The 22,447-nt window shown below is 34.0% G+C and overlaps 1 protein-coding gene and 1 pseudogene across 12 annotated transcripts in view; both read right to left on the bottom strand.

The window, feature by feature from the left end:
- The window catches only part of MKLN1 (muskelin 1), a 322,457-nt gene that overhangs the window by 67,221 nt on the left and 232,789 nt on the right, over positions 1–22,447 (bottom strand). For all 12 annotated transcript variants that reach the window (XM_071221698.1, XM_071221699.1, XM_071221696.1 and 9 more), the window contains 2 exons: positions 11,174–11,251; positions 8,997–9,062 (listed from right to left, as the gene is read on the bottom strand). In XM_071221698.1, the coding sequence (XP_071077799.1) occupies positions 8,997–9,062; positions 11,174–11,251 (144 nt within the window). The remainder of the gene's footprint in view (positions 1–8,996; positions 9,063–11,173; positions 11,252–22,447) is intronic.
- On the bottom strand, positions 13,758–16,702 carry LOC112299750 (cyclin-G2 pseudogene; annotated as a pseudogene).

Here is a 22,447-nt window from a genome sequence, read left to right as displayed (position 1 = left end):
GAAGTTCTTCAGATATCAGCTACATGAAAACATCCTAAAAGCTGTCAAGTATGAACAGCATTTATACCTTTAAAACACAGGCGGCAAACACAAGGCTCACAGCTGAATCCGGCCCTCCACCTTGTTTTATCCAGCCTGGCACCTTGTTTCTACCTGGTCGCAGTGCCGAGCTCTTGCTTAACTATTAAGGAATAGTTACCATTTATACAGTCCTAAAATTACATTCAGCCCTTTGAAGGCAACTGCGAGGCTGACATAGCCCCCGGTGAAAATGAGTTTGACACCCCTGCTTTAAAATGTACAGAAATAAGAAATATTTGTAATTAAGTACTACAGTCGTAATGAAAAACAGTATTATTGTACCTGATTCCATGTTTAACTCAGTACCTAGAATACTTCTGACTCAGCACAAATGTGAAATAATGGCAATTGAACTATTAAAAATTGTCGTATCTCAGAACTACAAAACAACCCATTATCATTAGTTAAGTAACATTCTGTTTTCCAAACGGTACACAGTAATTAATGCCCAGATATGTAGAATTTGACAGGAAAAATTTGAAGATTTTTCATCTGGCTTAAAAATGATTTGCCCAGGCCTCACTACAAAGGCAGTTAACCCTGTTAAATTCTGAAGCCTGGAGAGGGAGGGGGCATAACACTAAAATAGCAATAGCAGTTGACCTTTTGTTTTGTAGTGTTTCTGGGCACCCTCTAGATAAGGTTACCCTGGTTCATTAACTTTAATAACCCTTCCTCTTGGGCTCTGGGTTCTCAATGTTCTTTTTGAAAAGCAAGTCTCTTTGTACGCATAAATTCTCACAGCAAAGAAAACCCACATTTCCACAACAGCCTCATTGATAGCTGAGCAAAATAAAATCTGGCACAGCACAAGCATCCCAATGGAATGAATCCAAGATGTCATTCTTGTCTATGAATACTTTTTTGGTCCCAGTTGAAGTTTAATAGTAAAATTGAATAATCAGTCAGAAAGAGGACCTTTTGACATACCTGAATGAAGTGCGTAACACAATTTTAATTAAATCTTCAAATTATTTAATTTAAATCATTCAGATATGAAATATTATCCAGAAACAAATACCAGCAGAAGTATTATTTAATGCACAAATAATACAAAAGACTTTTAAAGAGTACAGAAGTAACTGGACAGAACTGTAGTGAGAAGAAAGTAAAAAAAGGAAAACATTTGCAACAGGGTAGTAGTTTGGTTTACTGAATGTCCATTCTCATGCTTAAAGGTTGTGTAACTATTCATGGACATCCCTGGGGCAGTATAATCCTCCTCAAGCAACAGCCCTCTCTTTTTTTTTTTCTTAAAGGAGAACAGGCTATAGAGGTCATCCATTTCTCCCAGCATTCAGAGGAATGTTCAACAGTCAGTTTGTTTTGAGTACTAATCTGAATCGGCAAAGGACTTTAGAAGGGGGGAAAAAAAAGACATAGTGGCTATCCTCAAGGAGCTTACAGTCAAGTTGAGAGTATAAAACAAGTACATAAATCACCATGACTGCAGGCTAGCTAAGTGCCCTAAGAAAGGTAAAAAGCACCCCGAGGCTTCAAAAGAGGGAGGAGAGTACATTTGGTTGAAGGGACTCAGGAAAGGCAGGCTTCAGGGCCAACAGTGGTATTTGCATCACAAGGTGGTTTTGTTGACAGAATGGGGGACAAAGAAGAGGAGATTTCAACAGAGTAAAAAATAAAGGTACGGAGACAGAAAAACACAAAAAGTGTTTTAAAGGACACGGCTCTAAAGTCAGACAGAACTACAGCTCTACCACCACAGCTGTGCAATCACCACAAAGTCCCTTAACCGTTTTCCTCATCTCTAAAATGACACACAGTTTTTAACCTCATAATGCAACTGTGAGAATTAAATAATGCATGCAAGGTGGTAAAAACTGAGTAATTAATAAATGCACTGTTCAATTTAAAAGAACACAAAAAGTAGTAGGTGGAGGTGAGGTTAAAACGACAGAAAATGCCCACAACGGAGAAGGGGTTACATGACAGTACAGAGGCTAAGAACTTGAGGAGCCAGAGCCACAGGCATCGGAGTATGGAGTAGCTGCAGAAGATCTTAGGCAGAGATGTAGCATGGTCAGATCTCAACTTGCAGCATGTAAGACTGATTGAAAAGGAGAAGCCAATGAAAGAAAGGAACTGAAGTAAATTGACCAATAAAAGCCTACTGTTAAAACAACTGTTCAAAATGTTATACCAATTTCATTCTAAGAGACTATAATGAGTCAATCATCAACCAATAAATAAATCTCTCATTACTCAGGCCACAAAAACTAAAATTCAACCATATTCTTTGGTACAGGCCTTTTTGGTACCAGCATTGAATAAACCCTACAGCTACTGAGTACCAGTAGTACTAATCTACATATCTTATGTCCACGAAAAATAAGGTAGAAATGTTAACATATCAATGTCTTTACACTATTTTTCACAAAGAGGCAGACTTTTTATTTTAAGAGCCCAAATGCAGTATCTATCTAACTCTTATTTTTAAGGGGTAAATAAGACTGTGCTGATTGCATTATTCTCCACAAGATGGCACACTATTTTTGTAATTAAATTGATCTTCCCACTTTGAAACAGTGGAGAATGCATATACTAAGCACTGACAGAGAGGGCCCAACCTTAGATAAAATTCATATGTCAAACAGAAGAGGTAGGAGAAGGGTTAACAGGCTAGTGAAGGAGGTTAACTTAATTATTAGTTTACTATAGATACTGAGAAAAATACAAATAAAATGGAAAAAAGTTTTAAGAAATACAAATTTATATTCAAGATAAAAACAAAGCCCTGTCACAATATTTAGTTTGAGCTTAATCCTTCTAAAAATGTAGTTAGAAACCTTAGTTAAGAACTTAAACGGGTATGAGAATATTTTGGGGGGGAGCATGAGAGTTTTTGAACAGAGGAATACATTATAAGGGGAACGATGTTTTATTTGCTTTACCATTTCCTTGAACTCTCATGACCCAGCAGATTATCAACTGGATTCATCCACCTCCCTTTTAAAATAAAGATCTATTCTTACATAAAGCTATGATTAAAAAAAAATCTAGACACTGATCTTTTCAGTAAGTTCAACATATAGTTACTTTCCCTGCTAAAAGGTTGTATTTTCTGCTTACAACAATATACTTTGTATTTTTAATTAAAGCTCTATTTCAGAATTCCTTTGTGATAACTGTATGAAAGAAAGAGATTTATGCCATGTGTAGCTAAAGCAACATAGCCATATGAATATATCTGTAAATAATAACCAAAACCCATGTTTACCTACTTCCTTCAAAGGTTTCTTTAAGGAATATAAGGAAAACCAATAATGTAGCATCATGTGTAAAAATAAAATAGCACTTGCATAGAATTGGTAGAAAATAGTCAAAGGTACAGATTTCCATGAAGGCCTCTTGTGAGTGACAAGCCCTCAAATCCTTTTGTAGATATCAAATACTACTGGGTTTTTTGCCTGTGTCCTACTAGTTAGTCTGATTGAGAGGGGAAAGGGCTAGCAATTCAGTGATAGTTATGTAGCAAAGAGCTGCCCGGTACAACGAACATTTAAATTTTCACCTGAAGAGACTGACACAATGAAACAAAATGGACGTGCCTTTTCTCTCTTTCTATTTGCCTTATTTTCCTCAGTGTTGAAAGTCAATTCAGAACTGAAGAATTTACGTAGAAAGGTGCCAGGTACAGGGATTATAATGAATAAAACTGACATATACATCCAGTAGAACAAAACATTACATTCCTTCTCTGTCATGGTATGGAATGATAGCATTCACTTAGGATGAAAGAAAGGTTTGAAAATTAAATAGTAAAATTAATGTCATCATGTACTTTCCAAAATGTATTATTCTTAGAGCTGTAGTAAAAAACTGTAGACTAAAAAAGGAAAAGAAAATTTAGCACTATTAAGCTTTTAATATTTAAGAAAACAAGCTACATGAAACACTCTGAAGCAATAATTGCTCGGAAATACAAACCACTTTAAAAGGAAGACCCAATGAACTTTATGAAGTTTTACTCTAGTAAAAGGTGTCCTTAACTTTTTGAGTTAACAGTCCCTTTGAGGATCTGAATTCATGGATTCTCTCCCCAGAAAAATGTACAAACAAAATTTTGTATATAAATTGAACAGATTAAGAGCCCTCACTCTGGAAACCTTCTAGATGCATATGCGTACTTAAAGTAACAATGGGGCTTCTCTCAACTCTATTTTACTACTTAGGTACCAACTTTATAAAGATAAAACTTCCAGGTTCTTCAAACTGTACTTGGGGAAAAATAATTGTTTATTACTAAACCTACCTACTCCTCAATCAACAAAATTCTATTTAAAAAAAAAAAGATTTTATTTATTTATTTTTAGAGAGGGGAAAGGAGGGAGAAAAAGAGGGAGAGTAACATCAATGTGTGGTTGCCTCTCACATGGCCCCCACTGGGGACCTGGCCTGCAACCCAGGCACGTGCCCTGACTGGGAATCGCACTGGAGACCCTTTGGTTGGCAGGCCGGCATTCAATCCACTGAACCACACTAGCTGGGGCTATAAACATAATTGTTAGGTGGGGTTTTAACATTTTTTTTTTCTAAAAATCTTACAAGTATACTTACAGCTTCCCTTCCTTTCTAAAATTAGGACAATATATATAAAAGATGAAATAAATATACCAAAATAATATTCAGTAAGTTATTGTTTTTTCCCACCACACGGCTTTTTCAAGTTGTTTTAAATTGTTTTTCAAATTTTTAAATTATTTAAAAATATTTCCACTGTGAGATTCTGTCAAAAACAACAGAACTAATCAGTATATGGTATAGTTACATATAAAAATATATAAATGATACATACTTTATATATAAAATGTTATTTCCTTTAGCTCTCACTATAACTTGTCATTCTCATTTTTATCATTATAAAAACTAATTCAAGATCAAATAAAAAGACAGTAGTAAAGTCAGCAGGAAGCAAATCCCCATGTGCTTAACACACACAAGCAGGCATGTACACGCACTGTTCCCACAAACTCAACACCAGTTGTTACATCAAGGTTCTTTCAAAGATTCACAAAAACCATAATCTCTTTGAAGATAATTAAGATCAACCTGATTAAGAGTGCACAGGTATGTCCATGATGAAATAAATACCTAAACTATATAAAAGTGCCTTGGTAAATCTTGCTATTAATAGTTTTTTAATAGAAATAGATAGATTTCTAGAAAAAAATATTCCAAGTATATCCACATTCTGTTCTTGTACCCAAATTAAATTCAGAAAGCATTAAATGTTACCCTAAAGAATGCAAAGCTCTATAAAACTGTTAATTTTTCTACCTAGATCCCAAGGTGATGATAGGTACAGCTTTAAGAAAGCATAATGTATATACTAGAATAAAACAAGCAAGTTGCAAAGAACAGTTCCTTCTACAATTAGTTCTTCTCAGCATTTTACCTTGTACTCTAAAGCACCTTCCCAAATACATACAATTCCTTCCTAAAAGGAATGCTGGAGATTGATATTTTCTGCAACTTATAATATTTATTAATCATTAAAAACTTTGATGCTGCATTCTAAAGTAGAAAATTTAAAACCACTGGTAACTACCACCCAGATATAATGAATGTCAATAAATTTCGGTGTATGTCCTTCTAGTTTTCCCCTCAATGGTCAACAATAAATTTAAAAAGAATCATCACTTCTACCCCAATTCTCATTTCAAGATATCAGAATGAAGATGAGAGGTCTGAGGTAGCACCTTCTTTGAAACATACTGCTTAAATGTTTTTAAAAACCAAAAGGAAGAATCCCACACCATCCCCATTACTCATACAAAGAATTACTTGCTTGGTTAATCCTTTCAACCTCAATATTCATGCATAGTTGTTATTATTTCCACACTATTAGCAGTAATGATAACATATTGACATCAAGCCTATTTGAATTATGGTCAACTTCATATTAATTGATCTATGATTATTTAGTTATACTAATTTTTAAATTAAAGGCTGAAAATCTAGTTTTATCATCACCCATGGGCCCAAATAAAGTAAAGCTTCATTCAACATTCAGAAAGTTTTTCAGAAAGCACTGAAACAGATACAAAATGGCTCTAAATAAAAATCCCTCTCCTGGATAAATCCTCAATCTTCCATGGTAGAAATATGTGCTTAAAAATATATTTCCAAAGTACTTCTATTACTCTTTATAAACTGATGCTGATACTAGAAGTACAGGTATAGGTCAATTTTTCTTTATAGACATTGTTACCCTATTCTCAGAAGTTATCAAAAAAAGATTATTCTTTCAAACATCCCACCTGGAGTAATATCCATAATTATAATAGTTATTCTTGGTATGCTTTCTTATAATTATTGTTACTAAAGCAAGTGAAGTAAATACTCAAGACAACTCTTTCCCTTTCCTTGAGATATTTTTTTAAAGGGAGTAGAGTTAGGGGCATTGACCATCAAGAGTTTGCTGAAATCCTACCCTTAATGCATAAATCAAAGACATTATAGAAAAATACTTGGACCTTTATCACTGTACTGTAATTATTTCACTTCAAGGACCCCTGACCCAAATAATTAGCTTTTAATCTTCATGACTTGCTCATACTAAGTTCTGTCGTGACATCTGCCTATCATTTGAATCTTTTTTATTTTCTATTTTCAAAATTCATGGATTATAAATAAGAGGCAAATTTTCTCTTTTCTTACACATGTACTTTACCTACTGCATAACAATCAACACAGTAAACACTATAAAAATTCCTTCTGTTCCCTGAAGAGGCGAGTTTCAAATAAAAAGTAAACCACATTATTTTCACATTTTAAAAAAGCAGCATTTTGTTTAGAGGAGCTTTTTCAAATAAACACCCTTCTTCAGTATATTATTGTCATACTTTAAAAAAAGAGTTGAATAACATTTTCAGTCATAACTGAGAAACAAAAAAGGCATTAGAAATTCCACTATATGTTCAAAAGAGGAAAAAAGCTATTGGAGACAATCTATACACAGAGTTTCATCTCTATTTTCATCAAGTATTTCATTTTTCTAGATTAAACACTATTTGTACATAAATCTGGTTCTTTAAGAAATAAGCATATGTATTGGACTCTCAGGCAAAAAACAAGATGCCTAGATGCCTAAGATTGCAGAGAAGTCAAGCCTATTTCTGTGGGAGGGAAGAAAGGAGGGGCCAAGATCAGGAAAGCAAATCCCTAGGTCTTGAAATGAACCTTTTCCAGAGACCCTAATAATATTGCTAAACAAGTTCACTGGTTACTATACCAATTTAACAGTTTATATAATTTTTAAAATTATATTGTACTGATTGTGCTATTACAGTTATTCCAATTTTTCTACCTTTCACCTTCTTCACCCAGAACTCCCCACTCCCTCAGGCCATTCCCACACCATTGTTCATGTCCATGGGTCATGCATGTAAGTTCTTTAGCTACTCAATCCTACACTGTACTTTACATCCCCATGGCTAGCTATTCTGTTACTACCTATTTGTACTTAATCTCCTCCCATTCCCTTGCATCCTCCTCCCATCCAGCAACCATCAAAATGCTCTTCATATCCATGATTCCCTGTCTGTTCTTCTGTCTGCTTAGTTTGTTTTTTAGATTCAATTGTTGATAGATTTGTATTTTATGCCATTTTATTGTTTTATTTTATAGTTTTGGTCTTCTTTTTCTTAAATAAGTCCCTTTAACATTTCATATAATAATGGTTTGGTGATGATGAACTCTTTTAGTTTTTTCTTGTCGGGGAAGCTCTTTATCTGCCCTTCAATTTTAAATGATAGCTTTGCTGGGTAAAGCAATCTTGGCTGTAGGTCCCTGCTTTTCATGACTTTGAATATTTCTTGCCAATCCCTTCTTGCCTATTAAGTTTCTTTTGAGAGGTCAGCAGACAGTCTTATGGGGACTTTCCTGTAGGTAACTAACTGCTTTTCTCCTGCTGCTTTTAAGATTCCCTCTTTATTTTTAACCTTCAGCATTTTAATTACGATGTGTCTTGGAGTGGGAATAGTTAATTTTAAATAAAATATTATAATTTCTCATTATTTACAAAATATTTGTGAAAATACATTAATATCTAGAAGGTTATCTACATTAAAATAATTTTTACTTTTAATTATTTTATGATCTACAAAAACAACATATTTATTCTGAAACACTATGAGTGAGCATAACACAACAGAAATGAGTTACACTGGAAAACGTAATTCGATGAATACTGGCAGTCTATGTAGTATACTTTCCTAAAATCAGACAATAAACTAAAATCATAGTAAATTCTTGGTATTATTTGCTTTTCAAGATGGTATTTGAAATCTATTATAATTTTAGCATTAACCTCTAAATATAATGGTATTTAAGCTGTCCTAGCCTGTAAAACTCTTAGGAAAATTTTCAACTAAATTATAGAATAAAATTTAAAAGGCAGCAAAATAGAGCAACTAAAATAAATTACTTACAGGCTTGTGAACAGTGTTTAGCAATTAATGGATCCACCAACACTTAAGCTACCTGATTTGGTGGTCTTTCCTTCTAAAAATATATCGTAAGTCTGTTTTATTGCTAGAATTCCCATAGTATGGCATTAAAATATAAATGCACTGAAAATCTAGAAATTCATCAGTTTTAATGAAAATCAGATACAAATAAAATCACACACACACACACACACACACTGCTATAAAGGGACACACATTACATTTCTTTTAGGTTATCTAATTTCATTTGGGCAGCAGCCTCTCCTCTCTTACGAGTCACTGCCTAGTTTAGATTATACCCATGGCTAATGCCTATTTTCTCTGCTACTTGGTTATGGCCAATAACATTTAACCTTTGTAATGAATGGAAAGTATATCCATGTTTACCTGATATTTAAAAATGCATGATTATTTAAAAAATTGCTTTCCATTGCAAGTATCCCTCACCTGTTTGAACATCAATAACCATCTGATGGCCTCCTCTCATTCCTGGTCGGTTATCTTCTCCATCACCTGAAACAGAAACAGTATTTTCTTATAAAGGAGTGATACAGAACCACCACAAAACCAGAGTAACTTATAGTCTGTAATGACTAGTTAAAATAACAGATACTTATTCTTTCAATATTAATAAGTAAAAAGACTCAGAAAACAGTATAACTAACAGCTGTGTTTATAATAATTATCTTGCTATTTTTATCAATTGCTTTCAGGCTATTAATGCAATTGGAAGCTATTTTCAATCTATTTATGACCAATGCCATAAACCAGCAAAGACACAGAATATTCCACAAAAACCTAAGACAAGATAACTCTAAACTACTGAAGTAAGAAAGTGAAGGTAGAAAACAATTACAGAATTAGATATCAGAAGTATAATCCAGGCATAGCTTATAAGTAGAATGAGTTTTTAAAATTCATAAAACCAGCTACCTAAAGCTAAGATGTTATTGTTTTATACTAATAATTTTCTTACTGTGTTAACTTTGTGTCAATATTTCAAAAAACAGTTCGCATCCAACAGATCCCTATTTTACATGAGTACTAACTGAGATCATGTAAGATTTGCTTTACTTTGATCAATATTTCCATCAATGAAATTTTTAAACTCTGCAGGAAAAATCTATTGTTAAACTTATAACTGATAATCTTACTTTATACCAAATCTTAATATAAATGAAGATACAACTTCATATCAATAATTCAACAAGTTACAGGATTCTAATGTCTTACCTGATATAAATCAGAAAACCTAAGGTTTTCTTTATAACTCTCACATTAATTGAAATATATTACTTTGGCTAAAACCTTTCTTTGTAAAATATACAAAGTATATTTCCTCCTATGTAAAATAGGAAACATCCAACTTTTTACTAATTTCACAGGGGTGCTATGAAAAAGACTAAAAAGTTAGTTCTTATACACAAAGAATAAGATCAGAACTGAAGCTTTTCATTACTAGTATATTCAATAGCAATCATTCAAAAGTTCTCTGCAAGTTCTTTCTCTTTCTAATAGTTATATTTTGATTTTGCAGCTCATTATCACTTAAGTTTTGTGCTTTCCTTCCTTCTTCCCCCAGTAAGTATTGGCACTTGCAAAAAACATATTAAGAAAAATGAATTTATTGTTGGTATGTTTGCATTTTATATATTTAATACATTAGTTTTCAAATACACAATTATAGTCTGTTTGCTATAACATCTATTTCTTTAAAGAAAATTACCTCATATATGACTGATAAAATAGGAGAATGCTATCCATATAAAAGAAATTATAGAAGCTCACAGCAATTTTCTCCAGTATATTAATGGTTAACATTATCAGAAGAAAGCTTTCTCATGATTAAAAAGAAGCCCTTAGCAAACAATATATGAAGACCATAGGAAAAAAGTGAATATCCATAGAACTGCCTTCTTTTAATGCAAGTACTGCTACCATTTCTACTATGTTAACCAACTGGCAGAGCAATGAGTGAAGATGAAGTGAAAAAACTTCCTCCCTCTGAAAAAATGGATGAAGGAAGAAAACTATACCCTGGACCAGACTTTAAGTTATGATTAAAACAGCTTTTATTAGAAGCAAATGCACTCAAAGAAAGCAGCATGAGCCCTAGAGTTTACGACTCCAAACTCATTGTGATGTTCCATATAAGTACCTGCAAAGATTTAACTATACTAATATTATTTATTTTTATTAGAATTACTACTCTCATTTTTATTAGTACCTGGTTATAAAATTCCAAAGATCTAGAATAGTATGCCCATTTCCACTATTCTCATGAGCCCTATTAGCTTTAGTGGACAATTCTGCAGAACCTAAGGTTTTTTAGGAACACATCTGGCATTACAACACAATGACCTATAATTTTAGTGTTTCTATAAAAGTAGCTCATGATGGCATTCTATGTAAAACTGACCAATCTTCTGCTATAGGAGTAAAACAAAGAGGTTTAAAAAAATTTAACATCATAAATTAAACCTGCCATCTAGTTAAGGAACTGACGTCTTGTTTTAAACACCTGCTTTTCATTAACAGAGCACTGTGAAACTTGAGCTACCACAGGAAAAATGAAAATGAGGCATTACAGCAAAAGCACCCACAACCTAGAAGGTAGGGCTTACCTTTGGTGCTTTTGGGAATGATTTGACTCCATCGTGGCTTATATTCCTGTTGACTGATATACTGATTGAACAAGCCATCTGCAAATACCAAAGAATGAGAGAGAATTACACTTTAACCAGCTTACATTTTTTATTATAGCAAAAAAGACAAAAATGTAGAAGCCTACATTAAGGGAAATTACTAGTATGTCATTAATATAATAACACATTTTCATAAAATATGTCACTTCAGTTTTCATACTATCTCAAATATAAAAAGTAAAATATTAGTTGACACAACCATGTAAAAATTGTTTTAATGGCTGCTCATATTAAACTTACTATGCTTTCCCCACTTTTGTTACTACTATAATTTGAAAAAAACCTGGAATTATCTTATGTAGGGTGGGCCCCTTCTAGTACAGGCTTCCCTCACTAGATGAGTGTTCTAGGAACCCATCTGTATCAGCATACCAACTGGCGTTGTGGGAGGCTGCGTTCGGTTTCAGTGAATTTTTTTTTGAAGACTCTTTCAACATATTTGCACACTTCACGATGGGTGATTTACAAGCGCACCTGCCCACACCATGCTCAGTGTTCAGCAGTTTTTGACCAAAAAAGACATGACCCTGGTGCCTCACCCTCCCTATGCACCTGATCTTGCCGATAGCAACTTTTTTTTGTTTCCCAAGTTGAAAAAAGTCCTCAAAGAGAAACATTTTGCCAATGAGGAAGAGGTAAAACAAAAAACAGCAGAAGCACTAAAAGGCATCAAAATCAACAAGTTCAAAAACTGTTCTGAGCAGAGGAGAAAATGTCTCAATAGGTATACTGCATCAAATGGAGAGTACTTTGAAGGTTATTGAAGTTTAAACATGTAAGAATAAATACACAATTTTTAATAAATAAATACCAGTTTTTTGGGTGGTCCCCCTTGTATAAGAAGACTAAAGAAGAAAATGGGAGCTCCAAAAACTTTGGCTTAGGACCTTATATCTTCTGGAAAAAACAAAACTAATCTTTTAAAGTGAAAATGCCACTTTCATAGTTTTCTTTGAGTATAAAACTACATAGAGGTAAACGTACCAGTTACAGAAATTAATTTTTTACTGCATACTTACTAAATGTTAGAATCCATGCTATTTTAATTATTTGATTTAATTCTAAAAACAATCTTATGAACTAGGCACTATCACCTACATTTTATACATGGGGAGATGTGTAGAGAAATTAAGAAACTTAACCAAAAGCACATATCTCTTAACCAAGATCACACATCAATAAATTTTTAATTGACTTCTTAAGAGGATTTCTTACACTAGTTGCTGTAACGGTCATGGAGACTGAACTCCCCATATACATCCATTCCATCCCAAATAATTATCAATCCTTAATCCCATGCCCCTCACCAAAGATTAATTTAAGAAAGATATAGAACACAACAGTGGCTAATGAAATGTGAGGATTTTGGGGGGTTACGTCTAGGACATGTTTCCTACTTCTAAACAAACATACGGAAGAGGAAAAACTACTTTTATTTTTCTATAAATCTTTGTATCTGTATACAATGTACGCAAATGCCACAGCGAATCTGCAGGAGTATAAAAATGAAGTCAATTCTATAATGATGACAGAGCAGATAAAGAAACTTGATCACAGAGTTAACCAACCATGAAAACTACCTATGGACTTCTGTGATATTTCACTACTTTTTAAACTAGGGTTTTCTTTTACAGGAGCCCAAACAGATAACTTAGAATGTTAACTTTATGATAAATTCTTTCATTTGACTCTGATTTCAATCTGAGTAAAGATTTTCCCTTTTGCTTAGTCATTGAAAGCAAATACGTCTCTAAAGAACATTCAAGTAAAACTGTCTGTTCTTCATTACTTGTATACTCACCAGACTGTGTAATATACAGAAATCTCCCTAATCTCTTTTCTGGGTAATTACGAAGCTCAGTGGTAACCACACCCTTCCAAATTTTTTCAGATGGCTTTAATGGAAACTTCCATCCATATACTCATCTAGTTTCTCTTTTTCTTTGCCTTTGGGACTTTTCAAAGTTCTTTTTTGTTAAACTTTTATTTATTGATTTTGAAGGGGGGAGAAAGGGAGGTCGGAAAGAGAAAGAGAAACATCAATTTGTTTGTTGTTCCACTTACGTATTCATTAGATGATTTCTATACATGCCCTGACCTGGGCTCACAGTGATCTAACCAACTGAGCACCCAGCCAGGGCTCAAAATTCCTTTTTTTATGATTCATTAATAGTTTTATTTTGACTTGTAATCCATTATTACTTTAAAAAGATCCACTTCAGAAGACATCCAATGAATGCTGACTTACCACTAAAAGAAGTAAATCATTATGTTTGAATTATAATACAAAATACACAATATATATTTACGTTTAATTACTAGACTGTCACGCACAAGATAAAAAATACAGTATTCTTACATTTTTTAAGATTTATATTTTCATAGTTCATAAAGTTTAGAAAATTCTCTGTGTACATAATTTCACGTGTAGAGTTTATAAATCCCTATTCTCATGGCTGTACCACCACACAGATGTACCTAAAACTACCACGCTACCCACAGTTTTGCTTTGTTTTTTACTTCATTCTCAATCTTGGCACCCATATACTAATACCATTATTTTTGAAATGTGAATTACAAATGAAATAAAATGTAATCATGCGGACTTTTTTAATACACAAAAAATGAGATACAGTGCGTTACACTAGATCAACATTTGTCAATTCCATAGTTAACTAGTTCTGTTCAACTTCCTGAACTGCTTTCATACAGGGGCATGCAAAACTAGCAGATTATGGATTGTTTTAATAACATTAAAATAACACTACAGTCTGACAATACTTCGGCATTAGAAATGCAATTATCTAATAACCATAGCCTGTTGATTATTTCTGCTTTGGCAGAAACCTCAGCTAACACATTACATACTAAAATTCACAGAAATGGCAATATTATAATTCCTACGTCTATAAAGTCTGCTTCAGATAGTAAGTGATCGTTTAAAAAAAAACCAACAAAAGTGTGTAATGTTTAAGAGTATTTCTCTGTTTTGAGAATGGGGGAGGGGAGAGATTTAAGATAAACCATTAAAGGATTATCCTTTTTCCCTGCTAAGGCACCACTGGCCCACTCCCAATCTGTTTAAATAAAGACACCAGAAGGCTTCATAAAAGGTTTAAGATTGGCTATACTATTCATCTCTAAGATTCTTGAAAACTAATAAATTGAAGGTATCAAAACCTTCCCTCTTCCCCCAACTAGCTAACCAATGAGGAAAATAAAGTGCTAATGTCTAAAGTATTGTTAATTGTTTGAGAGGCAATAACCCATTTGATGGTTTAGGATTAAATATGAAAATAGGTCAGATCTGATCTGAATAATAAATAGAAGGTAGGTATATTCCAGTCTATGCAATTCCTGCCTAGATAGGGGCTGGACCAGAAAACTACCTACTCTCCCATTTATTGCTTTAAAACCTGTACACAGACTTTTAATTCTGACACAACAATTAGATTTCTGAGATGGAAAGCAGTGTCTACGCCACTTTGAAGTTGAAGAAGAAAGTGCACCCTTGATCACCGAAAGGAGAGCTACTGAGACTCTCCACAACTCGTATCTTCACAAGAATCCTCACTTTCGCTTTCATCAAAACAACCTCCTACTGGTATTGTTGGCAGCCCCGCGACACTACAGTAGCTGTTGTGGAGGTTTTCAGCTGTGTGCCTTGAAACATTCCAAACCAGTTTCTTAAGATCGGGTTTGCAACATTCAGAAGAAGAATATTCAGCTAGGCATTTAGTAACTTACTCCCTCCAGTAAATTAAGTCAGTGTTATTAATCTCGAAATGTTTTTAAACAAGCAAGAAAATTTTCAATAATCCAATGGATTTCAAAGTTTCTACTTCCAAACTGAGAAGGCACGAAGCTAATAATAACAAGTGGTTTTTCCTTTTGAAAAGGTAAGTCAGCAGTTGTGAGATTTCAAATGAGCTTCTAGTTGATCAAGGCTCAGCATTTCTTTCCTTTCTGAAGTATGACAAAGTACAATAGTATGGTATAAGTGCAAAAAGTTTAAAGCAGTAGAAGCTTCCAATTCATAGTGCAGTTTTTAATTATTTTTCCCTTCCTTTTTATGTCAGAGGCAGTACATTTGCACTGACTAATCCTGATTACGTTATGAGTGGATGGAATATTGCATTCTTCTTCAGCCAGCTATTCTATGGGCCAGCAAAAAACATGACTCCAATGCAAGACAAATGTTTAGGTTTCATCTTCATAAGAGCCAAGAATCTGCCCAAAATACTGACAGCCAGGACAGAAGTTTCAGTGCAAGATCCAAAAAAATTGGCTAAACTCCTTCTTCTACTTTGGCATTTCTCAATCTTGGACACAAAGTGTTATCATTCTCCGAGGTAGCCTCGATCAAGCTCAGCCATTTTTCTCGAGGTTGGAATCTCTGCTCCTGTTCTAGGTAGACACTCAACAATCCGAAGAGCTGGACCCCTTCATGACCCCCCAAATACTCTGCCCCCAAATCCTTCATCGTGCTGGAGATGCGCCTCCACCAGCATTTGGCGTTGCGGTCTGGAGGGGACTGGGTACAGCGGGGACATCCAGACCTGTCTCTGAGGACCAGCCACCTCAGCGGTGCCCCCTGACCTGCATCTGACCCTTCCCCTCCATCACGGCCCCCAAGGTCTTATAATCCTGGCTTCATTCCAGGGCACCCACCCTTCTGGGGTGGAATGTCGGCCCTCAACCCCTGCCCCTCTACAGGCACCACCACTGTGGCCAATGCCTCAAAATTCTTATAAAAAGAATGTCCTCTCCTTTTAAAATTAGAACTCATAAATTAGCATTTATATTTTAATTGTTTAATAGGAATAAGGAGGTTCACAACTTATTTTAGTGAGAGTGTTTCTATAGTATAATTTACTCCCCATGGGCTTTTCTGACAATTCTTGCCCCATTCAGCTTATTTTGACTAGTACTCTTCTCCCATTACAAGAGTGGAAATCCTTTTTTCACATGAAATGTTGTGGAGCTCTTAATAGTAGTAAAGATAAGATTATAGCAAAAATATTAATTGTAAACTAGAATTATATGGAAATAAAACATAGTAACTAACTTTTATTCAGATTTGAGGAAGACTCATAAAAGTTAAATACTACTACTTACGAAACCTTAAACAGAGTAGATAACAGTATTCAATAAAGACAATGATTTTAAAATATACACTAATTCTACATAATGGCTACTGAAGAGAGAAAAAGTACAGTATGGGAATATACAGAAATGAACAGAAAACTGAGAAAAGCAAATTGCACACATGGAAAATACAAAGCAAAAATAGAGAAATTTAGAAAAGTAATAAAGTTCACACTATTAAAGAGTAACCACTACATTACCTATCTCCCATACTAACTAGTTACACTAACTAGTACATAACTTTTGATAAGTCAAGTAAGTTCCTTATCTGAAAAAATGGTGTTTAAGAGTTGCTTAGGGCCTGAGTCTCTTCCAAATCCAGGCACACTAGAATTTCACCATTGTTAGAACCAATATATTTACTGCCACTGCATGTGTCTGGCTGATTCCACCTTATGTTTGTGTTAGAAAAGTCTCTTATTTCTCTTTGCCCTTCAACCTTCTGTGACTATTCTGAAAGAGGAATCACAATTTCACTGGGGAAAATACTTCTAATTCTCCAAAAGGAGTGATCACAGAAACAGTGCTAATCAGAAAAAGGACATCACCCCTGATTTTAAGTCATTCTAAACACAGCAGGTAAAATTCAAGGCTCTAACTGCTTTTTTAACCAATCCTAGCCCCACTCTTACTAACCTGAGAAGTTTACAAATACTCTACCCATCAATACTTTCATGCTGTTTTTCTTCTATCAAACACAACTGTTGTAACAAAATACTGTCAGTAATTTTCAAAGTAAAAAAAAAAAGAAAAGCAAACTCTCAAACATTATATAATTTTTGTAAAATAATTTTGTAAATACATATATAGACACACAGGTGGCAAAAATACAAGACTGACATACATCAAAATACTAAAAATGATTTTCTTTGACAAGATTACAGTGATTTTTGATGAAAGTTTCTTCTTTGTACTTCTCCAGTTTTCCAATTTTTTTTTGCATTGAACACCAAAATCACCAGAAGAAAGGCCACAAAACAACTAGATATATGGAACTATTTCTTGAACCTTGGGAGAACTTTGTAACACATTGTTATTACCAACATAAACCAGTTTCATATCTTTTGTTACCCCTGAAATATCTATTCTTCACAGCTCGACAGATACATCCATGTTTCTACACGCAGTGCCTGTACATGGACATTAGCTTGTTTTAACAAGGACAAAGAGAGCCAAATATGCCCAAAGGATTTACAACCAGGCTCGCAGAGGGTATTACTTCCGAAATTTAAAATATTAAAGTACTCCAAACATAAACTATTAGAATTATGATCTTACTCTAGGTAGATAAAATTAATCTTCTCTTGAATAATGATAGTTAATAGTATAGAATCAGAGATGCTCAGTATATAACAAGCACTTAAAATAGATAAAAAGGCAGGGGGTAGGAAACTTTCCTAGCCACATAGTTGTCATTTCCTTTGAGTCATCTTAATGTTGCTAAGTTCCTTACATTTGAACAATCTAATCACAAAAGTCCAACTTTCAATAAAACATATTCCTAGTACATAATGGCGCCCTGACAAGTCACACCAGTGCACCAGAGTAGTCAAGCAAATAGCTTTTTAAAATTGTTTTGTAAATTTTTAAATCTGCCTTCCTCCTTCCCTAACAAATTCCTTTTGTCTTCACTAGTCTAAAAGTCACACAATTCTCTTTGATAGCTCTTACTCTTCTGTGGAGACCAACAGAAAACCTGAAGAAAATTATTTAGATATGGCATTATCAAATCTGGAAATAACTTTAAAAAAGACCTTACCAGAGAAAGAAATGACTTTTACTGAGTGTCTACTTACTGTGTGGAAGAACCACAAAGTTTACTCATTTACTACTTAAAATAAGCCTATGCAATGATCATTATAAATTGCTGAAAAGATTATAAAATCAAGGTTCAGAGAAGTTAAATAACATGCCCAACAACTAACTAAAGATAAAGGTATAAAGCCCAATTTCAAAGTCCAAAATCTTTTCAACTCTTCATAGACTGCATGTGACTACAAATACACACATATAAAGTTAGTAATCTAACATAAATATAATAGACTAGTTCTTAACTTACAATCTAAGATAAAATGCTATAATAATAAACATGGCAAAATGAAAAGAAAACACAAAAAACAGTACTTTAGGAAACAAAACTCACCATACCAGATCATTCTACTACAATATTAAACAAATCCAATTTAATAAAAGAATAAAATTAACAGAGCTGACATATATCAATAATGATTTAAAGGAAAAAATGCGATCCCTCTCTTAAGATACCAGCTAGTGTGGCTAGTTTACTTGCTATGTTTTGATTCTTCTCTGGAACACTGCCATTATTCCAGACTTCCCAGAAGCAGTCCTGTTAGTTGGAAGTGGCTCCATATAAACAATGACCAGTTTGTGAAGCTAGCTGTTCTACCAAAAAACAAAATCAAAAACAAAATACCTCTTTCTTCTGGAGAAATCATGGCGTCATATAAGACACAAAAGCTAGAAACATATATTCCATCCTTCTCACATCTCTCTACACTACAAATATCCAACTCTATTATTACCTTCTTGACATTTTCATTTCAAAATATTAAATCATCTAATCACCCCACACAAAATATATTAAAAAAAACTGTGTTGTACTTTGCAGAGAAACATAATAAAGATGACTCTCACTTAATCTTTTATAATATATATTATTGACTCTTGCCAGGGAAACTGGGATATCATTAAACAGTCCAGATCAAATCTGGAGCAGCTTACATTTAGTTGCTACTTTCAATGAAATAACATGATTGAGAATCTTCTTTTATACCTTCAAAAAGAAAAGGAGTAATATAAATATGTATTAAGACTTTGTTAAATAGTAAAGTGTTTCAAAACCATGAAAGACCATAAAAGTTTCAAATAGTAAATTCTGTTTCAAAACCATAAAAATGTCTTCATGCTAAAGAAACTTCATTTTTTAATAGAACAAGTTTAAGTTTTGGAAATCAAAGCCATAAGGCTAAAATCGTTTGAGGCAATCAATAAAAATGCTGGAAACATTAAAGCAAAGATTTTTTTCAAAATATATTGCTTTCAGTACCTTGTTTTAATATAAAGGAACTCCCTTTCACGATCTAAAAACAATGAAAGTTCATGTCTATCCCAATCTTACCATGTTCCCTACATTTCTAATTCTTGAAAGGTTCTTACAAAAAAGCCTTTTGTTTAAAAAAAAAATTAGGCTTTCTATTGAAACAAAGACATTATAATCTACAAAAATATGACAACACCCATTACGCTATTTTGAAAGTCTCAAAAACAAATTAAAAAGTGAGGCACTTAAACATGCCTGTGAACGATCTATATTTAAAAAATCACTTCTATGTTTTAAAGAGGAAGTCAGGCAGTTGCTAATATTTCTACATGTCTATTTTTTGACAAAAATCTAAAGCAGGAAATCAGAAGACTCTGATAAAAGTATACTATAAAAAGGAGATAATAATATAACATAGAAGAAAGCACACTAAGACCTAGGTGCTAACACTTATGAAACTATTTAAAGACTCCAGGTCCAATACTACCTTATTTTTTCCCTACGATGATTATAAATAAAGACATTTCATACAGTCCTAACTAGGCACAAACTGTTCTTGTCTCCAACAGTGAATACTTTCTTAAAATGTACATGATTAAAAAAGAAAACTGGGGAAGGAAGTTTTTATCAAAAGAAAAAATAACGTTCCAACCTCATCCAAGATCCAAAAAATATATAATTACAGTACTGCTATAAAAACAGAGATCATATTAAAAAATTAAAAATTCACTTATAGGTAACATGTAGACCATAAAACCTTTCTGATAATTCAAGAATAATAATGGCTGGGTAAACAGATTTTTTTTAAATAATGCATTTCAGCAATTTTTTCAAATTCTGAAGAAAAACATGAATTAAGGCAGTTATAGTACAGTAATAAATAATGGGGAAACAATCAGTAAATATTTACTAGGGCAGTAAAGCATAGAGGTAAAGAGCATGGATTCGAAACTTTGCTCTCTGCCACTTGCGAGCTATGCTATCTGTCTAGGCAAATTACTTATTCACCCTCATTCATTAAGTGGGGATAACAATAATACCATAGAAGGCAGGTCTGAGAATTAAATAAATTAATTCATATATAGGGTTTAGAAGAATAAACAGCACACTGTAACACCCTCAAATACATGTTATTTATGACAATGATAATTATGGAACATGTGGAACTATAGTTAGTAGAAAACTAACAATCTTTTATGCACAAAATGAGAAATAAAACACAAAGGCTAACAGGACTTCAGAGAAGGGGGAAGCAACTGGGGTACAGAAATAATAAAAGAAGCTATTTTGAAAGAGCTGGCCTTGAAGAATGAGTTAAAAGTAAATAGGGATGTAAAGGAAAGTAATCAGGTAAGGGAATACAGCTTAAACAAAGGCAGAAAGGCATGAATGAGCAGGAATATGGAAAGAAGCCATTTAAAAAACCAGTCTGGTAGTTGTGGGGAGGGGGAAAAGTGTTTTGTATCTTGAGTACTGCTGAGAAGAAATAGTATCCTAAGGGAAAAGCAAAGATGTTGCTATCCTAAAACCCAGCCCTAGCTCCTAACCCATAAGAAACTCATCTCATACAAAGAGCAATAAAAAAAAATTAATAATACTTAAAAAAAATCAACTCAAGAGTTATACAAAGATATAAAAAGGAAAAGGAGAAAAGAATTTCTCACAAAACAACCCTATTATTTCACAATAAAATTACTAAACTGGATTAAAAATGAAAATACTTCACAGTACAACTAAAAATAAGCAGAGGTGTTGATGGTGAAATGGTAGAGCAATGCTGGCTCTCAGTTTAGCCACCTCGATACTTGAGATCTGGCTAAGAAAGAATCAACAGTCAAGACTGAAACTGTAAGAGAAAGTTTATTTAGAAAGTCACACAGGCAGAAGTAGTGAGCATAGAAGAAATGGACTCAGGAAACAACTTACAGAGGCAAAAGAAGGGGCCTTGGAGCTTCAGAGAAAGCAAGAGGCAAGGAAAAAGCTCCTGGTGGAGAGGGAGTAGGTAAAGGCACAGCACGCTCCATAGAGAGCCACACTGGGTCCTCTGTTTTGAGGGTATTTATCTAGAGGTCTCAGGAGAGGATCCCCATAGAATATTTATCAGCTTTCCAGGGGTGCCCTTTCAGGGTCATGGTCTCTACTTATTGGCGGGTGCCAAAGCAAGGGGTCATTAGTCAATGCAGCTGGTCCTGCTGTCAGCCATGGTATCACTTGTCTGGTTTTGCTGCTTTTCTGGGCCTGGAGCTGAAACACGACTGAGGCCTAGATGTATTAAGTTTTGATATGGAGGTCAGAACCTCCTGTCCTGGGGGCTTAATGCTTAATAGCTATTCTCCCACCCCTTTTTCCTTCCCCATCTAAGCATGGGAGGGGGAGTGGGGTGCAGGGTGTCTAACCCCCACAACTAGTAACATACCAGGGGAGAAAAGGTCAGGGGAGGGTCCCAACCACATGGCTAGCAATATGGTAGGGGAGGAAAAGTTACCCTGGGGGTGAGGTCCCAGCCCAGTTTTGCCTGTTGCTAGGTACCTGACGCTTTCCACTCTGGTGACCTGGCCCACCATCCTTGCTTTGCTAATATCTGTGTAATTGCCTACCACAGAGGGAAATTAATACCCTTAAATGGGAAAATAATAATGCTTGGAAATTAATAAGCTAAGCATCCATCTCAGTAAGACAGCAAAGTAATCCCAAAGAGAGAAAGAAGACAATAATAAACATATAGCATAATCCAAGGACATTAAAAATAACAGAAGGGATCAACAATCCAGAAATCAGTTCCTTTGAAAAAAACCAGTGAACTTGATAAAATTCTGGTGAGAGTGACAGAAAGAAAAAGAAAAAAACAAGGGACAGCAAAAAAAAGAGACCTCTCAAATCCTGCAAACATTAAACAGATAATGAGGGGACATTAGGAATATTTTCATGCCCATAAGTTTGAAATTTTAATTGACAATGACAAATTCCTAGAAAAATATAACTCA

This window comes from Desmodus rotundus, chromosome 6 (genome assembly GCF_022682495.2).
Source record: "Desmodus rotundus isolate HL8 chromosome 6, HLdesRot8A.1, whole genome shotgun sequence".
In the NCBI taxonomy this organism is placed as follows: Eukaryota; Metazoa; Chordata; class Mammalia; order Chiroptera; family Phyllostomidae; genus Desmodus; species Desmodus rotundus.
This window is presented reverse-complemented; position numbering and strand designations above follow the sequence as displayed.